At 45.1% G+C, this 22,730-nt stretch overlaps 1 protein-coding gene across 1 annotated transcript in view; it reads right to left on the bottom strand.

Moving 5' to 3' along the window:
* Window positions 1-209: 209 nt before the first annotated feature.
* Window positions 210-22,730, bottom strand: part of T265_10843 (hypothetical protein) — a gene marked incomplete at both ends in the record, with an annotated part of 28,664 nt that continues 6,143 nt past the window's right edge. The window contains 7 exons of the mRNA XM_009177328.1: window positions 210-328; window positions 1,538-1,813; window positions 6,131-6,416; window positions 15,038-15,135; window positions 15,225-15,551; window positions 17,245-17,290; window positions 20,974-21,216. Coding sequence (XP_009175592.1) covers window positions 210-328; window positions 1,538-1,813; window positions 6,131-6,416; window positions 15,038-15,135; window positions 15,225-15,551; window positions 17,245-17,290; window positions 20,974-21,216 — 1,395 coding nt within the window. The remainder of the gene's footprint in view (window positions 329-1,537; window positions 1,814-6,130; window positions 6,417-15,037; window positions 15,136-15,224; window positions 15,552-17,244; window positions 17,291-20,973; window positions 21,217-22,730) is intronic.

The raw sequence follows: 22,730 nt of genomic DNA, 5'->3' as shown, positions 1-22,730 counted from the left end.
TTTCGGTGCCTAGCTGACATGCCATCCAAAGGAAGCACGACGGCTGAGATACTGCCAGGTTGCCCAAGCCTAGACAGGGGAAGGATGCATGCAGAGGCCGGGTTCCAACCACGGACCTTCCGGTCAATAAATAGGCGTTCTAACTACTTGAGCCATGTCGTCCCGTTAGCATGAAGTCAGATTTGTGGAGTGACTTACAACCACATGACTCATAAAGTAGACGCCCAGTAAAGAAATAAAACGAACGAGATCTCCGGATGGACGAATTTCGATAAATCGTGGAAAATAGAAAGGTGGTAGGTATGGAGTAAATCACGAATTAATGTCGCTGAACACCGGAGCGATATTTCATTCAAACGGAAATTATTGGTGCGATAGTTGTATACGAAATGGGGAGATGCGGAAAACGAGAAAAAATGTTAGGTGGGCTGGGGATATTACAAACAACAAATTGTTAAAAATGAATGGCGCTGAACGTTTTTTTCCCCAACTACATGACCTTTGCACCAGGAAAATGTGAACCAGTGCAAAATATGTGTACCTAAGTTGGACTGAAATAGGAAAGTGCTCGAAAAAATAAGACTATTCACAATGGAAGACTGTGATGGGATTGGCGTCAAGTGGTCTTCTCCGTAGAGGTTGAGCCATTGTTTCCGCCAGCGATCTGATTGAGATGACACGCGGGAACCAGAAAGCGCGATTCAGCTAGCGCGAAAAACGAGAGGCATAAATGAAACATTGTGGTTATATGTTATATGCGAGTAGATTTACTGCACGACACCACACTTAGACAGACGAAGTGAATCATGTGTACTGAATTGCCACATGCCTATCTGCCACATGACACTGTGACGTTATGCTGGTGTCAGGTATGATGGTAGAACAAGGGTTTAGGCTATTATCGATCCATCGCCCAAATCTTTGAACAAAACGTTCGCACGGTCAGGTTAACTTGATTCATACAGTAGCCATTTGCTCCCTAAATCTGCTGGTGAGAATACGGATGACCTGATATTCCGCGGATCTAATCCTTTCGATATGTTTCCCGCATCATATAAGCGGATGACAGAAGCGATTTGCAGTCTTCTTACAAAGTTCGCGAAATTAGCACTGTGGGTGACACATCAAGATCAAAGGGGCATATGGGGTATTTCAGAAACAAGACGGCCAAAATCGTCGCTGGCAGACTTCATGGACTAGCGTGTTCCAACTGAAAATCCCCTTCATATCCATGAACTCAGAGATTCGTTGATTCGCGGGCTTGGTTTTCCCATGTCACCCCCAAGTACTATCACTTGGGACTGTCACACAAACAGACTTAACAGAATGTAAACAGGCCAGAAAAGTCGCAAACAAGAATACCAACTAATAAGGTGACACCACTGACCAGTGGTTCCAAGTGAAGAGAATGTTTTTCCACCACAGTATGGATGTAATGAAGAATTATTTGGCTATGGGCTACAGTTGAACGATCAGCCAACCCGTCGAGTGTGCTAAAGAAACGGACAGACGGTGGACGTTAATGAGTGAAACTCACGATGAACAAGAAACGGGAGTTCTACAACTGGGGTGTCCAGACCACCAGTGGGAGTTTTTGGCATGGGTATATTGGCCAAATGTCCGCCGTTTGCACTAGCCAGATTCAGTCGAAGATAATTGGAGGCTTGGTCCAACGGATCCGTGATGGCCAACATAGAGCGGGTGACTAGCGGGGAGACGGACCATAAGTGGCTCAGATAGCTGTATGATGGATCGACTAGCGATGAATCCGTCCCTGCTCCGTACAAAGGACACTGAGAAACCTCCAAATTTTCTGCAAGTTGGGGAATAAGTGAGGGAGAGCTTGATAGAAAATGCAGGCCATATGCTTGATATACGACTCCCCACACACTGGATAGAATTTAAACAAACGCTTTCCGTGATAAACATCACAATATGCACCGACACCTTGCATAGGTCCATGATAACGTGACCAGGCAGTTTTAGAGTTACACTTTACTTGATACACATCGATTTCGGGCGAGAACCCTCAATGTATTAACCGTAATTGCGTTGGATCAAAACAGAATCACTGCACTTGACACAGCGCGTCAAAAGATACAAGTGGGACGGTCGGACAAGAACATACTACTCAAAAATGCATATACTGTTATCAGAAATGTAAACAGCCCACATGCCCGATTAACCTTCCTCCGGTAAAAATTTGTTGAAAAAGGGGAATTGAGTGTACCAAATAGTTTGGACTAAGTTTGTGTGGCATAACGATGGATATCTAAAAGCAAGTTTAAAAAACTACTGAACAGCAAACCTACACTGAATCGTACTGAACTCGAAATCCCACCAAGGTTTCCAGCTAAGATGAAACCGGTAGGGTGATCCTTGAAGTAACAGGGTGAATGGGTTTCACTTGCAGGACACACTACGAATATGGAACTTTGAAATCTTTTCACGCGGAAACCTGCCGTTATCACGCCAAGATGCATTGTAATCACGGAAACACGGGATCAGGTGAGCGACAGATGTGTTCGGAGTTCGCCACCCCTTGTGTCAGGTCGAATGGTTACAGAGCCAAGCAAATCATTAACAATATTTTTTGTTCCAGAAGGAAGGGAAACGTCTCGGGTAAACTGTACCATCGCAGATAAATATTCGTGGAACACCAAATTGGAATCAATTTTGGAACATCAAATTTATCGTGCACACACGACAAGAAGCCCGCAGCGTGCGAGCACAGAAACGGTAGCAACAGACGAACTAGGTGACCCGAGCCTTCGTTGAAGGAAGTCACCCCACTGCTAAACAAAGTAACCATTGGACGAGCTGCGTACACATGCTCGGTTATCCTGCTATGGAATGCATTGTGTGCAGGACGGCAGCAGTTAGAATACAGGCCAGACCGAAACGATCGAGCTAAGGACCAACATATACACGCTTCCATCAGGCAAAACATATCGAATGATGATCGTATAACTGCGAAGCTCGTGTAACGATGAACACTGTCAGGTAAGTGGAGTGAAACTCTAACGGTCACGCGTCACACACCGGCACATAGGTAACAAACGTCTAACTAGGACATAGAGCAAATCGTGCGATAATTGTGCAAACGCCAACTCATAAAACGACAATGTTGATCATGTTCTCATTCACCACTATTTACAATCATATTTCACCAGGGGAATATTTATACCAGTCCATCCGTTTCATACTGGATAGCCAAAACGAGTTCTGCCACTCGTAGTCAAGTAAAGCAAAGTGAAGAGGCTCGATGCTCTCTAAAGTGAAGTCAATGGTATTGTATGCAATTACTTCGATATACCTTTACGAGTCCCAAACACACGGCAGTTAGAGAATCTAGGGCTTTGTTAAGCTACCTCCACCGGAAGCTTTCACACAAATGTTCTACCAGCAAACCAGCAGATATTAGGGTATCGTTGGGGGACTCTTTCTGTAGCCAATGACTCAATAGTCTGATCTGCTTGGTTGCAGGAGGCCAGCCTAACCCAAGTTCACAGAGAATAAGGAGTAGAAATCTAACTCGTAATACCGTTGCGCACATCAGATACATTGGGAGCCATATCAAGCTCCTGAATAAATTTAATTGTTTCTAGACTGGATTGGCTAATTTGCCAGTGGTTACGTTCGAGCTTTGTCCAAACGGAGCGTGCGGTTTTTATGACACCCGTTCTTCCTTGGAAGAAGGCACAATATGAACACTGGTCGCCTGAGAGGAACGCTCCAGACCACATCGTAATACAATCACTGGTAGTATGAGGGGTTCTTTACACTGTGCCGGGCTGTTCTCCCCGGGCATTCCAGGCATGACTGAACATTAAGGAACGAAATCCCACTTAGTATAGCCCGCAGGCTTACTGAAGCGTTGCAACCCGACCAGCACTTCAAGGTGGCAGCTTTTAGTCAAGTGGGAAAAAACCACAATATTAGTTGATCCCAAAAGAGTCAGTCATTGCCAAATACACAAGACCTATCCAAATAGGTTACAAGGGCTTCGAAAAAGAAGCGGTCAAAGTCAGACAGTTCTGAAACTGGATCATCGGATATAGAGACAATCGACTGGCAATTACTTAAAAATCAGGGACTGCACTAAAGTTATGCAACTGATACACTTCACAGGCTATTCACATACGTGTGGAATGACGCCAACATCTTCCCGTATGTTAGGAAAGCTAACAGGACGGCCAGTCATGGTTCTACAATTGGATGGTACAGACATTCAACTCTGAGTGCTATCAGCTTCCTTGGAGTAACATAACTTAGTTACATCTCTGTTGTTTCCTGTTAGCGAACAAACAAGTAGAGATCACCGCAGGGACTTGTATTGCTTCTGAACGTTTACCTTCAAATGCAACAATCCAATAAATCAGATGTTTCTTGTTCCGTCCAACATATGTCTCCAACGGTTTCCCAAGTTGTGGTTGGATCCCGTTTCCGTATGATGCAATGGATTCATACCATGACCTTGAAAGCACATTTAGCTAGAGTGAACTGAATCTGCTTTAAGTTCGCAGGGAATAGACTTCAAAGATGGAAGGCATGGCCGGGACTGTTATTCGCTGTGTCCAGAATAGGAGAATCTAGTTTTACTAAAACCACGTGTCATGGTACAGGACAACGCAATGCAACGGTACAGAGTGGGTTTGGAATTCGCTCACTGGATAAAAGTAGCATCCGACGCACGACAGGATTAAGTGGATTGGTTGGTTTTATGTGCATGACACATGAACACAAACGTGTCACGTGTGACCAAGTCGTTGCTAGTCCGACACGCAACACTATAAAAAGGGAATGCAGTCGGTACAATTGAACGAGCCAGTTACCCCATATCAACGTGAAGTAGTCAATAAATTTGTCCGCGTTTCAAATGAGGATGTCATCCCACAAGCGAAGTTTTACCAGTGACCTTCAGAATACCGTTCTCATGCTACGTTACATCACTCAGCTGCTGGTAACTGGTCTGTAGGATCTCAAGTACCAGTGACCTTGGAATCGTAGAGTTTACGTCAACAGATCTGACGTCGATTGACTTACCTCTATATGCCCCCAAAAGTGGCCTAGGAAAAGTTGAACGAAGTGGGGGCGGTGTTCCTCAGAGCTCAGAGGAAAGAAAGCTTCTCTACAACAGGACATTCAGATAGTTTTAAACGGGTAAAAAGCAAGTCGAAATCTGACAGCCTGATCAGGTGCTTGTGGGTGAAATCTACATCCATGTTGGACAGAGATAGGCAAGCGCACTTAGCCTTCGGCTGCTACACAAGAACCGGCATACGTTGAGATGAACACCAAGGTGGCACACGAAACATCACCACAACATAAGTGGTGCACTAGTTGTTTTGAATTAAAACTCCCAACGAAAATTGACGCGACACTCATCGGCAGTGCTCAGGAGGGTTTACTACGAAGCAGCGGAATCCATGAATAATAATCCCCTCTCTCTCGTGGGGGGAGAGAGAGAGAGAGATCGCCATGGAAAAGAACAATTGGCCCCTCTTGAGGGATGGCCCCGTTGTGGTTGGAATATAACGCCAGTCGACGGATGAAGAGATAAGCAGTCGTAAAGTATTCACGACGGTCTCTCTCACTCGAGAGAGAGAGAGGACCAAAATGTTAGGAGCTGTGGGACAGAAATATATATCAATGATAGCAACGCTGCCAAACGCTCACATTTTCCGAGGTATTGTTATGCATGTGAACCAGTGTACAGCCATTTGTGGCCCGAATATCAGCGGAACAGTGATATCCGCTCAGGGTTCATGTAAGTTATCAGAGACAGAGTATTTGCCTCTTTTAAATATTCATTTCATCAAACAACATAATCAGAACCGTCACCATGTGAATGAGTTAAAGGACAGGTTTGTTACCAGGTTGTTAAGCAAATAGGATTCATATGGAGAAAAAAATGATGAAATGGTATTAGAACGAAAGGATGACCATCAAATTTAGCGATGGGTTCTTTCAAGCATGGGGGCGTAACCAGTTTTGGGAATCAGTCGAATACTGCTTAAGTGAGTAGTTAGCCTGTCACCACGGCATAAGCCACGTTCCTGAATACACTGAGCGAAAACACATTTCTCAGTGTCAAACCCATACCGGACTGATCAAATCTGGAACTTACTGAGAAATGTCCCCACCTCAGGCGTATCCAAAAATGTGCCCCTAGGGACTGGTTTATATTCTGTGCTAGTGGACCTGGACTGCTGAGTTGGTACTCGAAGTGGACTCAGAGTTGGCCTCCGTCGCGACCGGCGTTTCACCATTCTTCCCGCGTCCAAATCAACTGGTGGTGTTGAAGGTACGGACAGGCTGGTGCCGACTGAAGACGTCTCTACATCCGGGGTTGCAATGTCCTGGGTAGGAGAAACAGCTGGCTCTCCTTTGGTGGGAGACAGTTCAGAGGCAGCCTGAAGGGAGGAACATTAGGGCAGGATGTTCATCAGCCTCAGAGAACACAGCTAACCCTACTGAAAGCAGACAGTCAGGCTCAAAAGAACAGACAGTATTGAATATACACATCCCCCAAATCATTCGAAATATAAATGACACCACGTTAATGACACGCTTTCCGTCATCACGCGTGCTGATATCGAAGAATTCTGCCAATGTCCCAGCATCTGGAATTCGCAATTCTTAACCTTGCTAGACAGTACACCAAATAGAAGTGGTGGAAAATTAAAAACTACTGCTTATCGGAAACCAACGGACATTCGTATCTTCTTGAACCACTAATCAATCCATCCGAGAGCATTACATGCTAGTAAAGTTAGCTGTGTTTCGTCGAATAAGAGCGCTGTGCACAAAAGACGTCGACCGAAAATCAACACGATTTGACGGGAAAAACATACTTCAAGAAAGCGGGTATATACTGGGTTTGATAAAGAGGTAAGGTGGGCATTGGCCCAACATCAACACCCAACAAGAAGTGGATCGAGATAACAGTCATCTTACACAAAACAGGAACATTCTAAGTCACTAGAAAGACGCTGAATACCGGTAACATTAGAGCGGCATTACAGAGGGGAAAGGTTTAGGCTCAGTACTTGTGCAAAAACATCGTTAGCTGTAGCACCCTTCGGTGCTTAGCGCTGAATACCGGTAACATTAGAGCGGCATTACAGAGGGGAAAGGTTTAGGCTCAGTACTTGTGCAAAAACATCGTTAGCTGTAGCACCCTTCCGGTGCTTAGCTGCCATGCCACACGGAGGTTGCACGAGGGCTGGGATACTGCCAGGTTGACCAAGCCTAGACAGGGAAAGTCGAGAGTCAGAGGTCGGGTTCGAACCACGGACCTTCCGGTCACAGATGAATATTATGCAGTGGTCAAAGACTCCGCGAAATCTATTAAACACTGCCACAGAACACACTTTGGAAATATGAGGGTTTAAAGGCGAGTTCCATGATTCGTCTGCCGTAAGTGGTGACCGAAAAGGTGAAAACAGACCAGAATGGACGACAGACATGTGAAAGGTGGTTGTAGTTGGACCGAGTTGACGTGGCAGTGTGTGGTTATCGGTTTCCTGAAGAACAAAACCCAGACCGCAAAACCAAATAAAAACACCATCAATGTTGTTCTGTAAAACTCATAAGCATAATGAGATTGCTGGAGCTAGAGACTGCATGGCGCCCCTAAAGATCAATTGTACACTGATATTCTTGCGTATAATGTGCACAATGTGCCTTGAGGTTCCGTTATAGAGATACTCAACGACGATTCTCTTGTTTTCAAATCAAGTACAACGGGACTTTATCGGATCTCCAGCTCAAGCAATTTCATCATATACACCAGCGATAAAGTATAAACTCCGCCAAATGGCTCTTCACGTCAGTGATCGATTGCCTCAGTTTCAAAGGAACAACGGTCGTCTGGTGAAACCGGAAGTGGGCTGTCTGCGAATTTTGAGTAATCGTCTCATACCACTTAATTCGAAGTATTATTCTGCTTAATGAAACACTGCATTTGAGATACATACCTCAAGGTGGAAAACCTGAAGTGAACCGCATCAGACGTAGTTCGAGCCCAAATAGCCGACCCAGTCAGCGCAACGCAAAAGTTTTGACAAATGTGGCTGTCTTCAAGTCCACAGCCAATTGTGAGCACAGTCCTCACACAAGGTGTGAGATTCAATAGAATATCAGATTTCACAGGTTTTGATGTTTTAGAATACCCACCAGTGAGTGTGTATACCTAAAGACGGGATGAACTGCGTAATTGAACTAAACCAGTCTGCAGGAGTGGGAAGCGAATAGAAAACCACAACCAATCAAACGAAGTCGAACGCTGAAAACCTGTATCTTTCGTCTGTTTATATTATGAACATTTCGATATTTTTCACAGGGACTAATGCAAGTGTCGTCAAATTCAACCAAAAAATATTTGACGAGAGTGACGTACGTTCGTTCTTCTGTTAATTGATCTCCACCGGGTTTGTCTACGGCTGATCAATGGAAACCTCGATATTGCACCCTCCCTTATATCATAGCCGGACAGAAAATTGTAAAACAGTACGAAAAAAGCTCCTGCCCCAAGAGTGGTATTTTAGCCTCTTACAGCTGGATCAATGGACCAAACCCTGGACCTTCAATGATTGTTAATTTTTGCAGAGGTATTTGAATTATAGGTCTTCAGGTTTTGTTGTGATGTGGTACAAACTGAAGGAGTAAGATAGGGAGATCAAGTCACGCACGACAGAAGCAGAAGCGCGAGTAATCAACATGTGGGTGCATAAGTCAGATGATCTCGTGCTCAAATTGATTACTGGCTTAAACTTTCCATTAAAGCGTTAGCAGAAATCGGATGGCGACCCCGAACATAAATGGTAACACCATTTTGATTTGCGTCTATTGAAAAAGGGAGATTTGTTGCGGAATTCGTGGAGCCACTTTGTAACAGTTGCTTGGATTTGACCGACGAATGAGTGGAGTCAATGAATCTCCAGGAAAGTTCAAGAACACTCGTTCGGGAGGAGTTCGGTGTCCAGTTTTTGTAACTAAGATGCAGATTGGAGTTTTTCTTCCCTGTTCAATGGTCTGTAACCGGTCAGTTAGCATTTCCTAATAGACAACTCCGCAGCGAAGTAAAAATCACTACCGGTTCTAAGATGGGCGTACAGTGTATTTCCGATTGTATTAAGGGAATGGAATTCAGTGAACACACGTGCTGCCGGCAGGACTCGAATTGGGTTTACAGGTAAACCAATGAGGGAACACAGACAAAAAGATAATGCAAAAATGCAGTTAGAAATGAGACGGTGGCAAGAGTGAAGTAAGTACGGGAGATAGGAGTGGCTCCGTCGGTTCGGTTGAGTTAATATCCTGTGAACATAACGTTGGATTGAACCAACTACTGAAGTCAGTAGTGTGGTAGGGATTGATTTAGCCACGTCCGATGTCAGCAGTCAGACTAATCTCGACCTACTCATAGGAACCCAATAAATGATGCTGAGTGATACAGTGGGATCAATCTGCGAGCGCTTCACGATTGTATTGTTACTTAACCTCCTACTACACATTCCCAGATTCTGGATAGTGATGCTTGACTCTCAGTGATATTGGCCGGGTCAAAAGACCAATACATAGTCTGTGAAGCACGCGCGAACAAACGTGTTGCTCGCGTGAAGAATTAGCGGAACTACTAGGATTTACGTACTGGCCAGTCCACGTCAGATTGGCGTAGATTTATCGACCTAAATTGTCATCGGTCTCTTATCTGAGAGTCATGAAATAAAAATAGATGGCAGACTTTTGTGCTGCAGCGAAGTGGACCGTGGGGTTATCTGTGAGGTGAGTGGGGATTTTTGATTGAGGGGCAGTAACGTGTAAATATTTCATCTGGATGATGTTGACTCGATTCGGGGACGTAAGATTTGACGTGATTTATCAATTCGATAACGTATCCCTGATGATGGTGTTAGGACCGAATTTAACACCCCTACCATATTCCTAAAAGAAATAGCACTCTTGCGTACATTCACCGTACAGTCCACCAGCATTTCTACAGACAACACGTATCCACAGGTTTATCACAAGAACCCCTTTTGGTTGGTGTTGTATCGTGCGTGACCGTCATTGGTTACGCCTGCACTGAGCCTGCCAGATTACGCTATAAGGAGAAGACAGAGCTCGGGACACGGCTGTGTTGTCAGGACAAAACATACAGAGCTTTCGCGAAAATATATAAGATGACTAAATGGCCAAATATGGTCGTTCACTTGTTCGTTGTGTACAGCCAATGGCGGTGTTCCGGTCGTGAACACTTTCAGCCCCACTCTACCGGTCTCATGTGGCTAAGCCGTGGTTGGTGGGCTCCGCCAACGCACCTGCTTTCCGAACGTGTCGTACCGATGGTGACCTTGGGGGTGCTACTTCCTAAAAACAAAACTTCCGTTCCTGTCCAGTGAAGAGAGCCAGGCGGTTTCGTTCAGCTGGAAAGACAAGGAATTCGAAACTATGGCAAAAGATCGAAAAAATCGTCAACTTCGAACTTTACCAGAAGGTATACATCACTAAGAAAAGCAAAGATATGTGCAGCTTCTCTTCAGGGGCGTTTCAGAGTCACTCGGCAAAACATTCACTAATGTGCAGGCACGAGTCACCTGTCGCCAACTCCTCAGTGACTGCCTATACAGTCGTTCCCGCGTAATTCAAAAACCATATCAATCGAGCGACAAGGGGCATATTACGTAAGATTAAACAGCACTAACCAAAACTCTCGTCAAGCAGCAGTCTAATTTTGAATCGTCCATTGGATACCGTCCACCTGGTCAACCGCACTGAATGATTCAGTGTCATTCATTCGATTCCGGTAAATCGGTCGACTGCTGGCGACCAGCGTAGCCGAATCGATCGCTGTCAGACTCTGAATTCAACGCTGTCTACACAGAAACGATTAACTCAACTAAACCTACTGAGCCGGCCATCGACCAAGCAGTCAAGAGTAAAAGCCCCTCGTGTCGCTTTTTTGCTTTATTTTTGCTGCTGTTCGGTTTCCGACACAGCATTTCTGGATTCCGTTCCCGTTTGTGTTCACTCATTGGTTTGAAACTGTAAAAGCCAGTTGAAACTTGCCGAACATACATGTTCGCTGAACTGCAGATGATCAATGAAAGGCGTTCTGCCAAGCTGACGCAGTGTCTGCAGCAAGTTGCTTTCGCACTTACAAAAAAGGGGTGAAAACGACGTACAAAGAAAACCTTAGTGAGGTTGAATAAGCATTCATTTAGAGGAATACATCTGGTAGTGAAGGAGGTTCTGGCTGGTGGCCGTTTGGTACCGACGGGTTTACGGGATTCGTTCAATTGTTCGTAAACCAAGGTGATTCGAAAGTGCTCGTAATACGTACCAACCGATCTTATTCCTTTAAACTCGTCAGCCCAGTTCCAACAGACACCATACTCATCATTCCCTGGAATTCGAATGTATTTTGAGTTGATTGTCTGTCCTGTGTAAAACGTTTATCAATTCTCAACTGCCTTAAGGTATTGATAACAGTCTACAATATACGGACAGCACAACCGTGTAGAATTGTGTGGCTTACATTTCTTTGATAGGTGCTAACTCAAAACTCAGGATTTCCACAAGACACCTCTGACTAGGTGCCGACCACGAACAACGAACCCCGGAAACAAAAATCGCACAAACGAAGACAAACTCGATATGCACCGTGATTTCCCGAAGTCGCACTAATTCAAATGGATCCTCCGAGCCTTCTCACGTCGTCCTAACTAACACCAACACTTGTCACATGTTCACCTTAGTTTGGGCTGTTTGATACGTTTAGCCTTATTATTATTATGAAAAGAAATTCCTTGACAAGCCAGTGCAGATAGGGTGATTAACTGTCACGTCCTTGTGATCGAATAGAAGGTTGACTACCACCTCGTAGTCAAGTATATTTATATACGGTCACTACAATATTTTGCGCTATATGCTACTTTGCATTTCACTGTCTGGAGTCTATCGTCAAGTCTTACGAAATTTATCTGGACGTTTTAACGTGAAGAAAATACTGAGAATTATGTTCTTTGCTCACTTGTTACCGATTAAAAGCCGAGACCCCTGTGTCTGGTTGCCTGATATGAATGTGAACATCTACCTCCTGAGGATAATGCTAAGCGCAGGGTTGGTTCTCGTTGGATCTCTCTCGGGTTGGTTCCCGTATACTAAATATGCCAAATAATGAGCGTCATACATTTTTGAATTTTGTTTGTCATCCGTCACCCTAAATACACAGTTATGTCTCGGGAGTGATGAATGGGAGCCGCATACCGACCGTACTCTCTACACCAAACAACCTGTGGAGTGAGAACGCTAACCTGTGTCAAACCAAGCGTCATCGGTGTGAATTACGAAATGACTCATGCATGTTATGAATCTGCTCCATGATGTTTCGTCAGCGTTACCCTTAATTTAGAACCAATCAGAACTGAGCACATTCCTTTCAGAGCTACGCAAACAGACAAGCTCAATAAGCAGGAATCTATTCTCAAGTATCCAACCATTCACGCCAAAACTGCGATGAAAGTATTTACCCAAGAATGGCGAAACCGGTCGCGTGCTGTCGAACAGTTTGCAATCAAGCAGCATTAATTGGACTCGTTTTTATGAATTACTTGGTGCAGCAAATGTCTGTATGATAAGGCTACATAAAAAACTGATGACAGTACCCGGAAGTCGAGTTAACCACGTTCATACACTTTTGAGAATGTGGGCTGCCCCGAAAGCGCTTGTCATCTGTTGTCGGTCGGCTTGTTCAGAGGCGCTGACAATGCGGCATCAGGTAGCATCAGTGATTCTCTTATAAAAAAATATTGAGATTTTCCGGACTGACCATAGACACTGAGCTGCGCTCATTGAATACCAGACTGACTAGAGGACCCTGATGCCGTGAAATGTCTGAGTTTCGCGTGCATTCATTGTGTATAAGAATAGTCAACCATCTGGACAGACAAAAACGTCGCGGTGGGAATATACGGGTTGCGGGCATTTAACCTGCAAACCCCTTGAGTTACTCTAATGTGACACCTTTATTTTGGTCCCTGGTGAGTGTGAGGATAATGCCAAGACACCTCACTGAATGAGGTTGAGACACGCTACTATGATTTAGATTCCCCCAGCTTGAAAAAGGTGCACATAACTCCATCTGTAAGTGTGTTGGTAACTGAAATAGATCTGACTTCCGGTAACACTAAAATTGTGAAGTATTCTACAAGACCCCGCGTTCAACTGGACTGTATATCCATCAACAACAGCAACAACACTGCAATACACAGATCCACACATCTTGCTTCCCCCGATCACTGCGTCCGGATTCTCGTTCGGATGTATTTCTAGGCGAATCAAACGGCATCCAAGTTTTCAATTGAGATTTCGTCCCGCCAGTAAAGCCAATCTGTGCTGAAAATCCTAGAAGCACTGTAAAGCTGCTTTGTCCTTGTTGGGAATCATCATCAGTGCGCGTCTCACGAAACTCAGAGTTTCGACCCTCAACCTGGAATCATCATCAGTGCGCGTCTCACGAAACTCAGAGTTTCGAACCCTCAACCTGCCAGGCATGGAAGTTGAAGTTGTTGAAAAGACAGAGCTGCTCATTACATAACGTTTGTCCGCTCACGCCCATGCTTTTCCATGCCTATTTCTCTGTCATGAAGATACGGACTGTGGGATGTGCGCACAAGGACAGAGACCACGGCGACGCTACAAGAATGACGTAACTAGTCGGGATACGTAAAAAGGGTTGAAATTAGTCACGGACTTGATCAAAACTTGATCTAAACTTGTCCATACTAAATATCGATTCTTACGGTGTTGGATTCTGATCGGGTTAGTAGAAATAACAGGAAACTGGATGGCACGCCTCCGAAGAAACGTAACTCGCCTGAAGAGTTCAAGATAGCACCCCCACTCCATCAGCCACATTTTTGTAAGCGATCCCTTCGAAGGGAGGCCATTTGTCAACCTAAACCAAATACCCTATTTTCCCGAGGTACCCGTGCTAAGTGGTTACTGTGGCAGTCACCGGAGGCTTCCAAATCTACTATCCCTATCAATATAAACTAGCATTGTTTTCTCTGAATCTTGGCTTACTTAGATACCAAAGTCTCGGGAAAATGGCTACTAGAGACTGTAATCTGTGAGTTCAAAACGACACCTTAGGTATACTGGTAATTTGTTAGGCGTTTTGAATGGAACATTACAAACTGTATTGGCTTGACCATATGAGTCACAGACGGAATTTTTGTTTCGCACAGAAAACTTTGGATAGCATGACAAGTCAAAGGTACCGCAATGCAGACTTGGCCGGGTATGAAAAAGAGTACGATAGGTTGGTATGTTCTGAGCGCAATCTGAGTTCACTCAGCCGTACGGAAAGACGGATAAGCTCAAACTGGCCGGAAATAAACGGTTCACGGAACAGCCTCAAGTGACAGAAGCGCCAAGTACTCTGAAAACCATACAGACTGGTAAAGAGGCGTTTGTCAACCACGGCGAACAAGCTAGCAGGCGAGCAATGCAGCTACTTGCGTTCAGAAACATTACTCGCCTCTCCCTACTTTGAGGTGAATTTAGATGGATTTGAGTCCCCATATGTGGCTCCACCGGGTACACCACACGCTTTCAAATTCTCTCGAAAAGAGGTTGAGTATTTCCTTCAGTCTAGTGTAGGCAGAGAAGAGCAGAGGGTGGATGTGTACGGTCCCAGATCGTTCACGTGTAGCATCGAACAGAAAAACACACCGGCTGAAAGAACAAGGCACAATCATGTGTCGTGTTTCATTGCTCACTGAGCATGGCAGTTTTGGTTCAAATGTTTCGTCAACAAGCAAGGTGATATCATGCATGCCAGAAAGCCTATTCAACTCCGAATGCTAGCAAAGGATGTCTGAAACAAGAAAGGTCACCAAAACCCAATACACGAACGTCCAACGATAAATTTCCGCCCAAAGTTAATATTCTGAAAGAAAGGGACTAAAAGTGTAAGGAAACAAGGAAAACGAGAACCATCAAAACATATCTTCATTACACTTACCGTGGAACAGCTCGGTGCCTCTGTGGGATGTGATCCCGAATCGTCACGCGAACCATCATCCGGTGCGACAACGGCTGGAGTTTCCGCCTCAAGGGATCCTGACAATCAAGAGGACACAAGGGAGGGGGTTAGGGTGTACCAAGAGTGAAATAGGTGAGGGTGAGGTGAGTGAGTAGCAGTCACTTACCAGCTTCTGTCGAGGATGTTTTGTTTGCTTGTTCGCTTTTGGGGTAATTAGTTGAACTGCTCAACATTGGTTGCGCGAACAGCAGGAGCGACAGAGGATTTTCTGCTGGAGCACTGTTCAAAGGAACGGGGGTAGAACAGCGCCAAAAAACTGCGGATGATACAATGTTCTGGTTTGTCGTACAAGTAAGGGTGTATGCACCTTCGCCTTTTGAATCTGGTTCAGATTTAATGGGGACCACAACGGCGTATTGGGCACATGGTGGTGCCAACGGCAGTTCTGACGAGGTTGCACCAGTCTGCTTGGCGTTGTCCGGGAAGGAGACATCTGGTTCGAGAAGGGAAGATAGAAGCAAACTACGGGATGACATAACACCATCAGGAACACACGAGTGTATTCCTGATTACTTCTCTACGGTTGCCAGTGCGCATGGCAGTTGAGAAAAAGGAGCATCGACATGCAAATCACGTACTACAAAATACGGATGGACGTCCCGAAATCCCAACGAGCAGACACAGTGATGCAAGGGGAAGGTACATAAATCATCCATCATTAACACAACTGGATATTGGGGAGAAGCTTTGTACTAAGTGGAACCTAATCGAACAACATCCCGGCCTCCCAAGTGGGTGAATTCGTTACAGAAAAATTTAAACAGAAAATCCGGTTTAGGAAACTCGTCATACCCTTCCCAGAGGATATTTTGTCACCTCACTTTACGAGCAGCACAGTCCTCTCCGCAAAACAAGGCCTTGGGATTAGAAAAGCGGAAAATATCATCCGGCACAAAAAGTACTCGACTCAGTTTCAACGAGACTCTAGACAAATCTATAGTGCAATTTTTAAAAATGGTGGTAGCTCGGGTGCACCAACTGGCTGTTGACCTAGTGGTAGTCAACCTGTTCGCCGAGCTTGAAGCACTGACGACTTCGCTGCCTCCACAGAGAAGGCGCTCTCATGAAAGAGAGCAATTTTCGCTCGCCATAATGTGGTGTCTGGACCCCGGCAACGAGACCAAATAACTCCCTCTCTTGAACGAAAGTTTTTGTCAGTGCTATGGGATGTACTGCCATGGTGGTCTACGAGACAACTACTATGCAACAACTCCCGAGCAATGGCATTGTTGCTGCCATAAACAAATTCAAGAAGTCCAAAACCACTGTATGGAGATTGTTCGGTTTACCGAAAAAAATGGTTTCTGAGAAACAATACACTGGAGTGGAACTAGGCTTAGCAAGTGATGAGAGCCACCTCGCTAGAAGAGCTTCAATCATCAAAGGACCTCTAGCAACGCAGATAACAGTGTAATTAGCACTGGTAACCATTGCTGCTACCTTGTAGGATAAATGTGTATGAGGACGTGAACGAACTACATCAGAAGGTTGGAGCTGTTAGTTCAATCCAAGTCCGTCGCTTAGAATCATTTTAACATGGCAGCCTGTGAGTTCCGGACACAAGGGTCCCCGTTTAAGCCCGGAAAACTTGGCAGCACTGTCTTTGGGCTTCCCATGAGTTGCACGGTTGTTGCGCATTGAACGGGCGTCACAAATGATATTTCTAGCATTTCAGCCACAAATACGCCACTACAACGTGTAGATCGCTTTGGCGCCTGGACCCGAAGACTTCGTTACAAACTGAGTAAATAGCATGGGTTTATGGTACTCGTTTATGTGCATTACAGTATGGATACAGGTAGCCCGAATAAAATCAAATTTCTTGTTGATGAGACAACTCTACGAGGAACCGGCAGAAACACTAACTGCAAAACAGTAGCGACCGGTCAGAATCTCACCCAAACAGAATCGAACAATCCACTTAGACACGAAAGTTCCCTGCTTGGTCTTGGATGCTAATCCGAATGATGACGGACATAAAAAGCCGTGATGAACGGGTCAGCAGTCGCGAGCAAAAGGAACAGGGTGTACAACCACTGCTGTGCAGACGAGGGACATCTAATAATATTGCATAAAAACCGTGATCGCTTGTAGTTCATGCAACTGACAAACAACAAGAAACACACCTTCTGATGGAACCTCTGTCAGCCTGATAGGATCCGGTTCATCAGTCTGGAAGAATGCAGGGAAAATAACATCATTGTGTTGTAGAAGTTACTTCATCGTCTACTCACCAACTTTTGAAACAGACCACAAATAAAACGAGATAGATTAACTGATAGATTTCCCGATGATGTGCAACACCCTGTTAGTTTGGTAACCTGTAAGGCGACGATCGATGAGTTTGACGAGTCACACAACTATTGAGTGCAGCATTGATTGGCGTCAGCACCACTCAGGTTTCTGACAAGTGCAATTCAAAAAGGAATCATAATGTAGGAACGCGCACGCGAGATGCGCGTTATATGGTAATACGATGTAATCAACACCAACATCGTCATCATCATCGTCGACATCATAACGTCAGTGTTCAACACTGATGCTTTGCTGTCGTACATCCATAATTTAGTTGGAAGCATTGTTGTGAAGAATGAAAGTGAATGGGGAAGGGACTTGGTGCTAGCCTAACACAATCATTCTGAGGTATCCACACTTTCTGACACTCATTCAGACTATCTGGATAGAAACTGACAACAATACGCCACAAACATCTACCAGAAGCCGCGTCTTACAGCGTCTCCAACCAATTACAGTGGTATCACGAGGTCTTTATACTGGAAGTCGACTCGCACAGACAGCACCCAATTTTTCGTAATCTCTTCCATTCCCCTCTGCCAGGTGAAAGGTTTGCCATATTTCTGCTTGCGCCACTCTGAATTTGGCAATGATAACACCATTGTGCGTCCAGAACATCTGACTCTCACAACTTTGTCACTAACGCATTCTTCTATCGAATCTGCACATTTTACGTCCCTGTGAAAGAAACCAGTCGACACCTAAGTACGTGTGTGTTCTATCTGGGTTCTTGTAATGTAGGAGGATTGGATCCGGTTCTCCACATGGGCAGACGTTGATATTAAGGCAATGAGCGATGATTGCCAACGATCTGCTGAGTGATTCAGAGAGGACATGGCTCACTAATGACATTTTGCAGGATCCGTAAAAACACACTAGAACCTCCTGCTTTTCAATTCGAACGGCTGCATCTCACTGGATATAGGGTGCTCTGGACAACTTTATTGGCCGGAGGAGTTAATGGCCTCCGTTCCAGTCAAATATTTCCAGATCTTGGAGTGCGAATGCATGGATTTCTAGTCTTCTTGAAAATGAGACCTAAGCGTCCCGTTCATTGTTAGGTGATACGTTTTCCGAAGGAACCATAGTGAATTAATCCTGGCCTAAAGATGATTAGTCAAGGTCTGTGCCGTATATGCATCCCTTATCAGACAGACCACTTCAAAGTAGTCTGTCACGTGGACGGGCCCCATCACTCTGTGCAATCGCTTCAGTCACCATAACAGACATCTGTTAGTTAGATAGTCTTACCGCGAGGTGTACTCCAGCACCAACCAAACCTTCTTAAAAGAAAGATCCAAATCCAGTCTCGTGGCAACGAGAATCTTTAAGCTGCGCGACCGTCACGTCTGAGAACAGAGCAATTGTAGACTGTAGTAGTCATTCCTTTGTTCCTTCAGCCAACTTCGCTTAATTTGTCCAGTACATCCATGCTCACTAGATCACGCGACTAATTTGTTCCGCAAACACACAAATCACGTGACAAAGCCCTGACCAACAACCTAGACCAACAGGTCAGTTCCCGTCTTGTACGCATCGGAACAATTCTAGGTATTATACACACGTCAAACCTTCGTATAAATAGGAAGACAGGATACAGTCATCACACGCACTCGCGCGCGCAGGGGGCAGGGAGTCAAACAAATCCTCTGAATCCACGAACAATTAAGGAATACGTGTAGCAGCTATACTGCAGAGAAAATATTTACCCGCCGTCCGGAATTCACTCAGAAACTCTCACGAGTTATCCACAAACGATAAGTCACCTGTTGACTTATTCCATTGTTTGCACTGGATTTATTTTATCATGGTGCAACTATTAATCGTAAACTACTATCTAACATAGTAAAAAAACTGTTATTAGCGTATATACCTTCTGAGTTATAGCATGACTATCATAAACTGTGCACTGATGAGACACTTTGAGTATACAGCGTACCAGAACGCCAGGGTCGATTAAATGAACTGGTGGTGTTCCCGAAGCGATCGTTGAGGAATACATTCTTGGGCGCAGTCTGATCCTTCTCTAAAAGTAAATCTAAAAGATGGGTCGAAGTAAAGTAAAGAGCCACCAGGATGACCACCAGCACAAAATGCCCCCCTCACAACGGATATGTGCTTTTGATTTCACTAACCAAGCAGAACGAGGACAATCAGTTTACAACCTTCGTTGGCAGTTCCCACGAGTTTGTCGTAAAGTGGTTTTATCAGAGTGAAACAGGACAGTAGACTACTTTAGCAATTGCGGGGAGCGGGCCATATTCCACACATAAAACCCAACAATCGCCACCATCATCATCGTCGGTATCATCATGATCATCACCATCATCATCGTAATCCTAGAGAGCAACATCATTATTGGCGGTGACTTTTCAGTACCGTATAACCAAAAAGTTATTTTGATTAGATTTAAAACTCAAAAGTGAAAGAGAAAGAATTGCAAGGGGAAGGGACCTGCTGATAACCGAATGCAATCATTCTGAGGGTCCTATATCTACAGACGCTCAACAACACTATCGCAAAACTGACAACACGAACACCACTGACATCGCCGTTACTGGCAACCTTCCCAGCCAAGCGCATGGACGCACATTCCGAAAAGCGGACCGGACAAGCAACACCCAAACTCTTATTGATCTCTTCCACGCTGTCCTTTCAAGTCAACTGTCCTCCATCTCGAAGTTTGTGCCATTCATAAACAGGCACTGAGGAAGACACTAGTCTGCGTAGGGGATGATTTGGCTCAGCTACCGCAGGTGACGGTGCTCAAAGTTTTGCGCGACCGAACTGCCTGAAACACAATCAGGTGCTCTAAAGAGGAAAACGTTGGTAGCTGGTAACAATCAGGTGCCCATTTTCTAATTATCTCGTTAGGAACTCGTCGGAGCAACCTGATACCAGGGAGGCTTTTGAGACAGTGGAATATGCAGACGACATCGTTCTCATGTTCGAAGAGCAGGAGAAGGCGTGTTTTTGGATGAACTGACCAAAGTCATCCCGTCCTTTGGTATGTACTTTGCACCCACAAAATTTAAGGTCATGCTCGTGGACGTGCAGTCACTGAACACGCCACTTATAATCCAGGGAGAGGTACTGGAAGTTGTGGAGCGTTTTACGTATCTGGAAGTTGTATCAGTTCTGATTGTAGTGTTACAGATGAGGTGAATGCACGAATCTCCATGGCTCGGTCCGCGTTTGCTAATTTGAGACATCTATGGCGTCAGAGTGGTTCATCCCTGAATCTAAAGGGACGTGTGTACGGGTCGTTTTGTTGTATGGCTGTGACACTTGGCCTATTCGAGCAGCGGAACTGAGACGTCTTCAGGTGTTCGACAATCGTCGTCTCAGAACCATAGCTCGTGTGGGTTGGTGTCGGCGAATCCGTAACGAGTCAGTCAGAAAGCGCGTTTTCAGTCGATCACCAGATATCGGCATAGTTTTTAACGATCGAATGAATCAAAAGCGGCCTTCAAACACTTGAGGAAATAACTCTATACTTCCGGTGCATTCACCCATGAGAAATAAATGAGTATAAAACAGGTGGTCAAACTTGCCTTTACATTGGGTACATAGCCCTCAAAATCAGTCAACCTTGAAGATCCAGAGCTGCGGGCACGTTTTGGAGATTTCTCCATGATTGAGTCAACACCGCATGGTCGCTTGACAGGGGTTGAATGGCTATTGGCGCAGTTAGAGTCAAAGGGATAATCTTCATCAATAATTAGGCATCCGTTTGATGGATCTGTGGTATCGTCCGAATGGTGAGAGGGTGAAACGTTCCGCTTCTGGCGCTGTTTAAGGTGCTGCATGCCGCAAAAGACGGGAGAGAGAGAGAGAGGAAGCAGTTTTCCAAGACTGACGTGTGGTCGCCCGTGTTTGTACTCTAGAGAAATGACCCTGCTACATACGAAGGCATTTCTGCACTAAACGACATAAAGTACCTTTTGTCCATGACTTTAGGACATTTTTAATTGAAGAGGTAATTGAAAAAATAATTGAAGAGAACAAGTATATCACCTGCGACCAATTTGGTTTCTACGTGAGGCCCAACTGAATCTCTCGTGTACGATATTCTTCAACTAAATGCGTTGCACAAAGGCCGCATCACGTTTCAGTTCGAATGACATTCGAGATATCGCAGTATATTTTCATAAAAGCCAAAGAGTTTTCACCAAGCTTGTGAGTAGTTAGTTCCCTTTAGGAAAATATATCGCCTGCAGTGTATGAAAGTGCCCAGTAGAAAGAGTGAGGGCGCAGTAGTCTGCGCACGATCACCATTTCTTGGACGCGGCAAGCAACCATTAGGAATGCGGTACCGGAGGAACAGGCGTCTCTAGGGGAGGAAGGATGCTTCTACTCTAGTTTAAAACCAGAAAACCAAGGCTCACCGAAGGACCTATGCAACAGTTTCAAAGAGAAAACGAATACGCAGGGGTAGACCAACTGGGAGAAACTGACCAAACACTCGGCGGCTTGCCAGAACGAGCAGGCTAGATAGCGTGGACTCGACAGACGACATCAACAGGAGCCTAGTGACAGTGACGCTGTCGTTCAACTGGTCACGTCTCAATTGCAAAAACATCGGAAATGGTTGATGCTGGAGGCTCGCCTCACGAAAGATATCCTCAATAGGTCCGTGACGCCCAATACTAGGTTGTCAGCAAGGTGAAACCGACAAGAGGTACCCCGAGCACTTCCAGGACAAAACTGAGCCAAAAACGCACACTAAAAGCGGTGTCAAAACATGCGTACTTGCCACGACAACTCGGAAAGACGTCCCAGCAATCGATAGACTAAAATGGTCCATCGATGACTGCACTTGAGGAATATATAATGGATGTAGAGGGTTACGTCCTGATTAGGAATGACACGGCGTACGTCCACCAGATGTGGAAACAAACGATGAGGTGTCAAGAAGAAAGCAGGGTTGACCAAGATCAAACACAAAACAGATAAACGATCACAGTTTACATTCTTACGGCCATGGAAATATGTTAATGCACTGATAGCAGGCAGTGCGGGAGATAAACGCAGAGACGTTGATAACAACAACATGGAGGACCATACATGACCCCTAAATGCTACACATAAGCAGCTTAACTAATGGTAAGCACCAGAAGATAGGGAAGGGGGGTTGTTCGTTCACCGACGAATCCGAACCGACTTCTGGTTGTCTACTTTGCTTTGCCAAACACGTCTTGCGGCCTAGTGGAGCTGTGAACGCCAAATCGGAACCATCATGTGCTTTGATCGATCATTTCAGCACACGCTACTGTACTCACTACCACTGTAACGGTGATACTACTGATGGGGAGGC

The sequence above is a fragment of the Opisthorchis viverrini genome, assembly GCF_000715545.1.
Source record: "Opisthorchis viverrini unplaced genomic scaffold scaffold181, whole genome shotgun sequence".
Classification (NCBI taxonomy): domain Eukaryota; kingdom Metazoa; phylum Platyhelminthes; class Trematoda; order Opisthorchiida; family Opisthorchiidae; genus Opisthorchis; species Opisthorchis viverrini.
The sequence above is the reverse complement of the archived record's forward strand: the minus strand, read 5'-3'. Positions and strand labels throughout refer to the sequence as shown.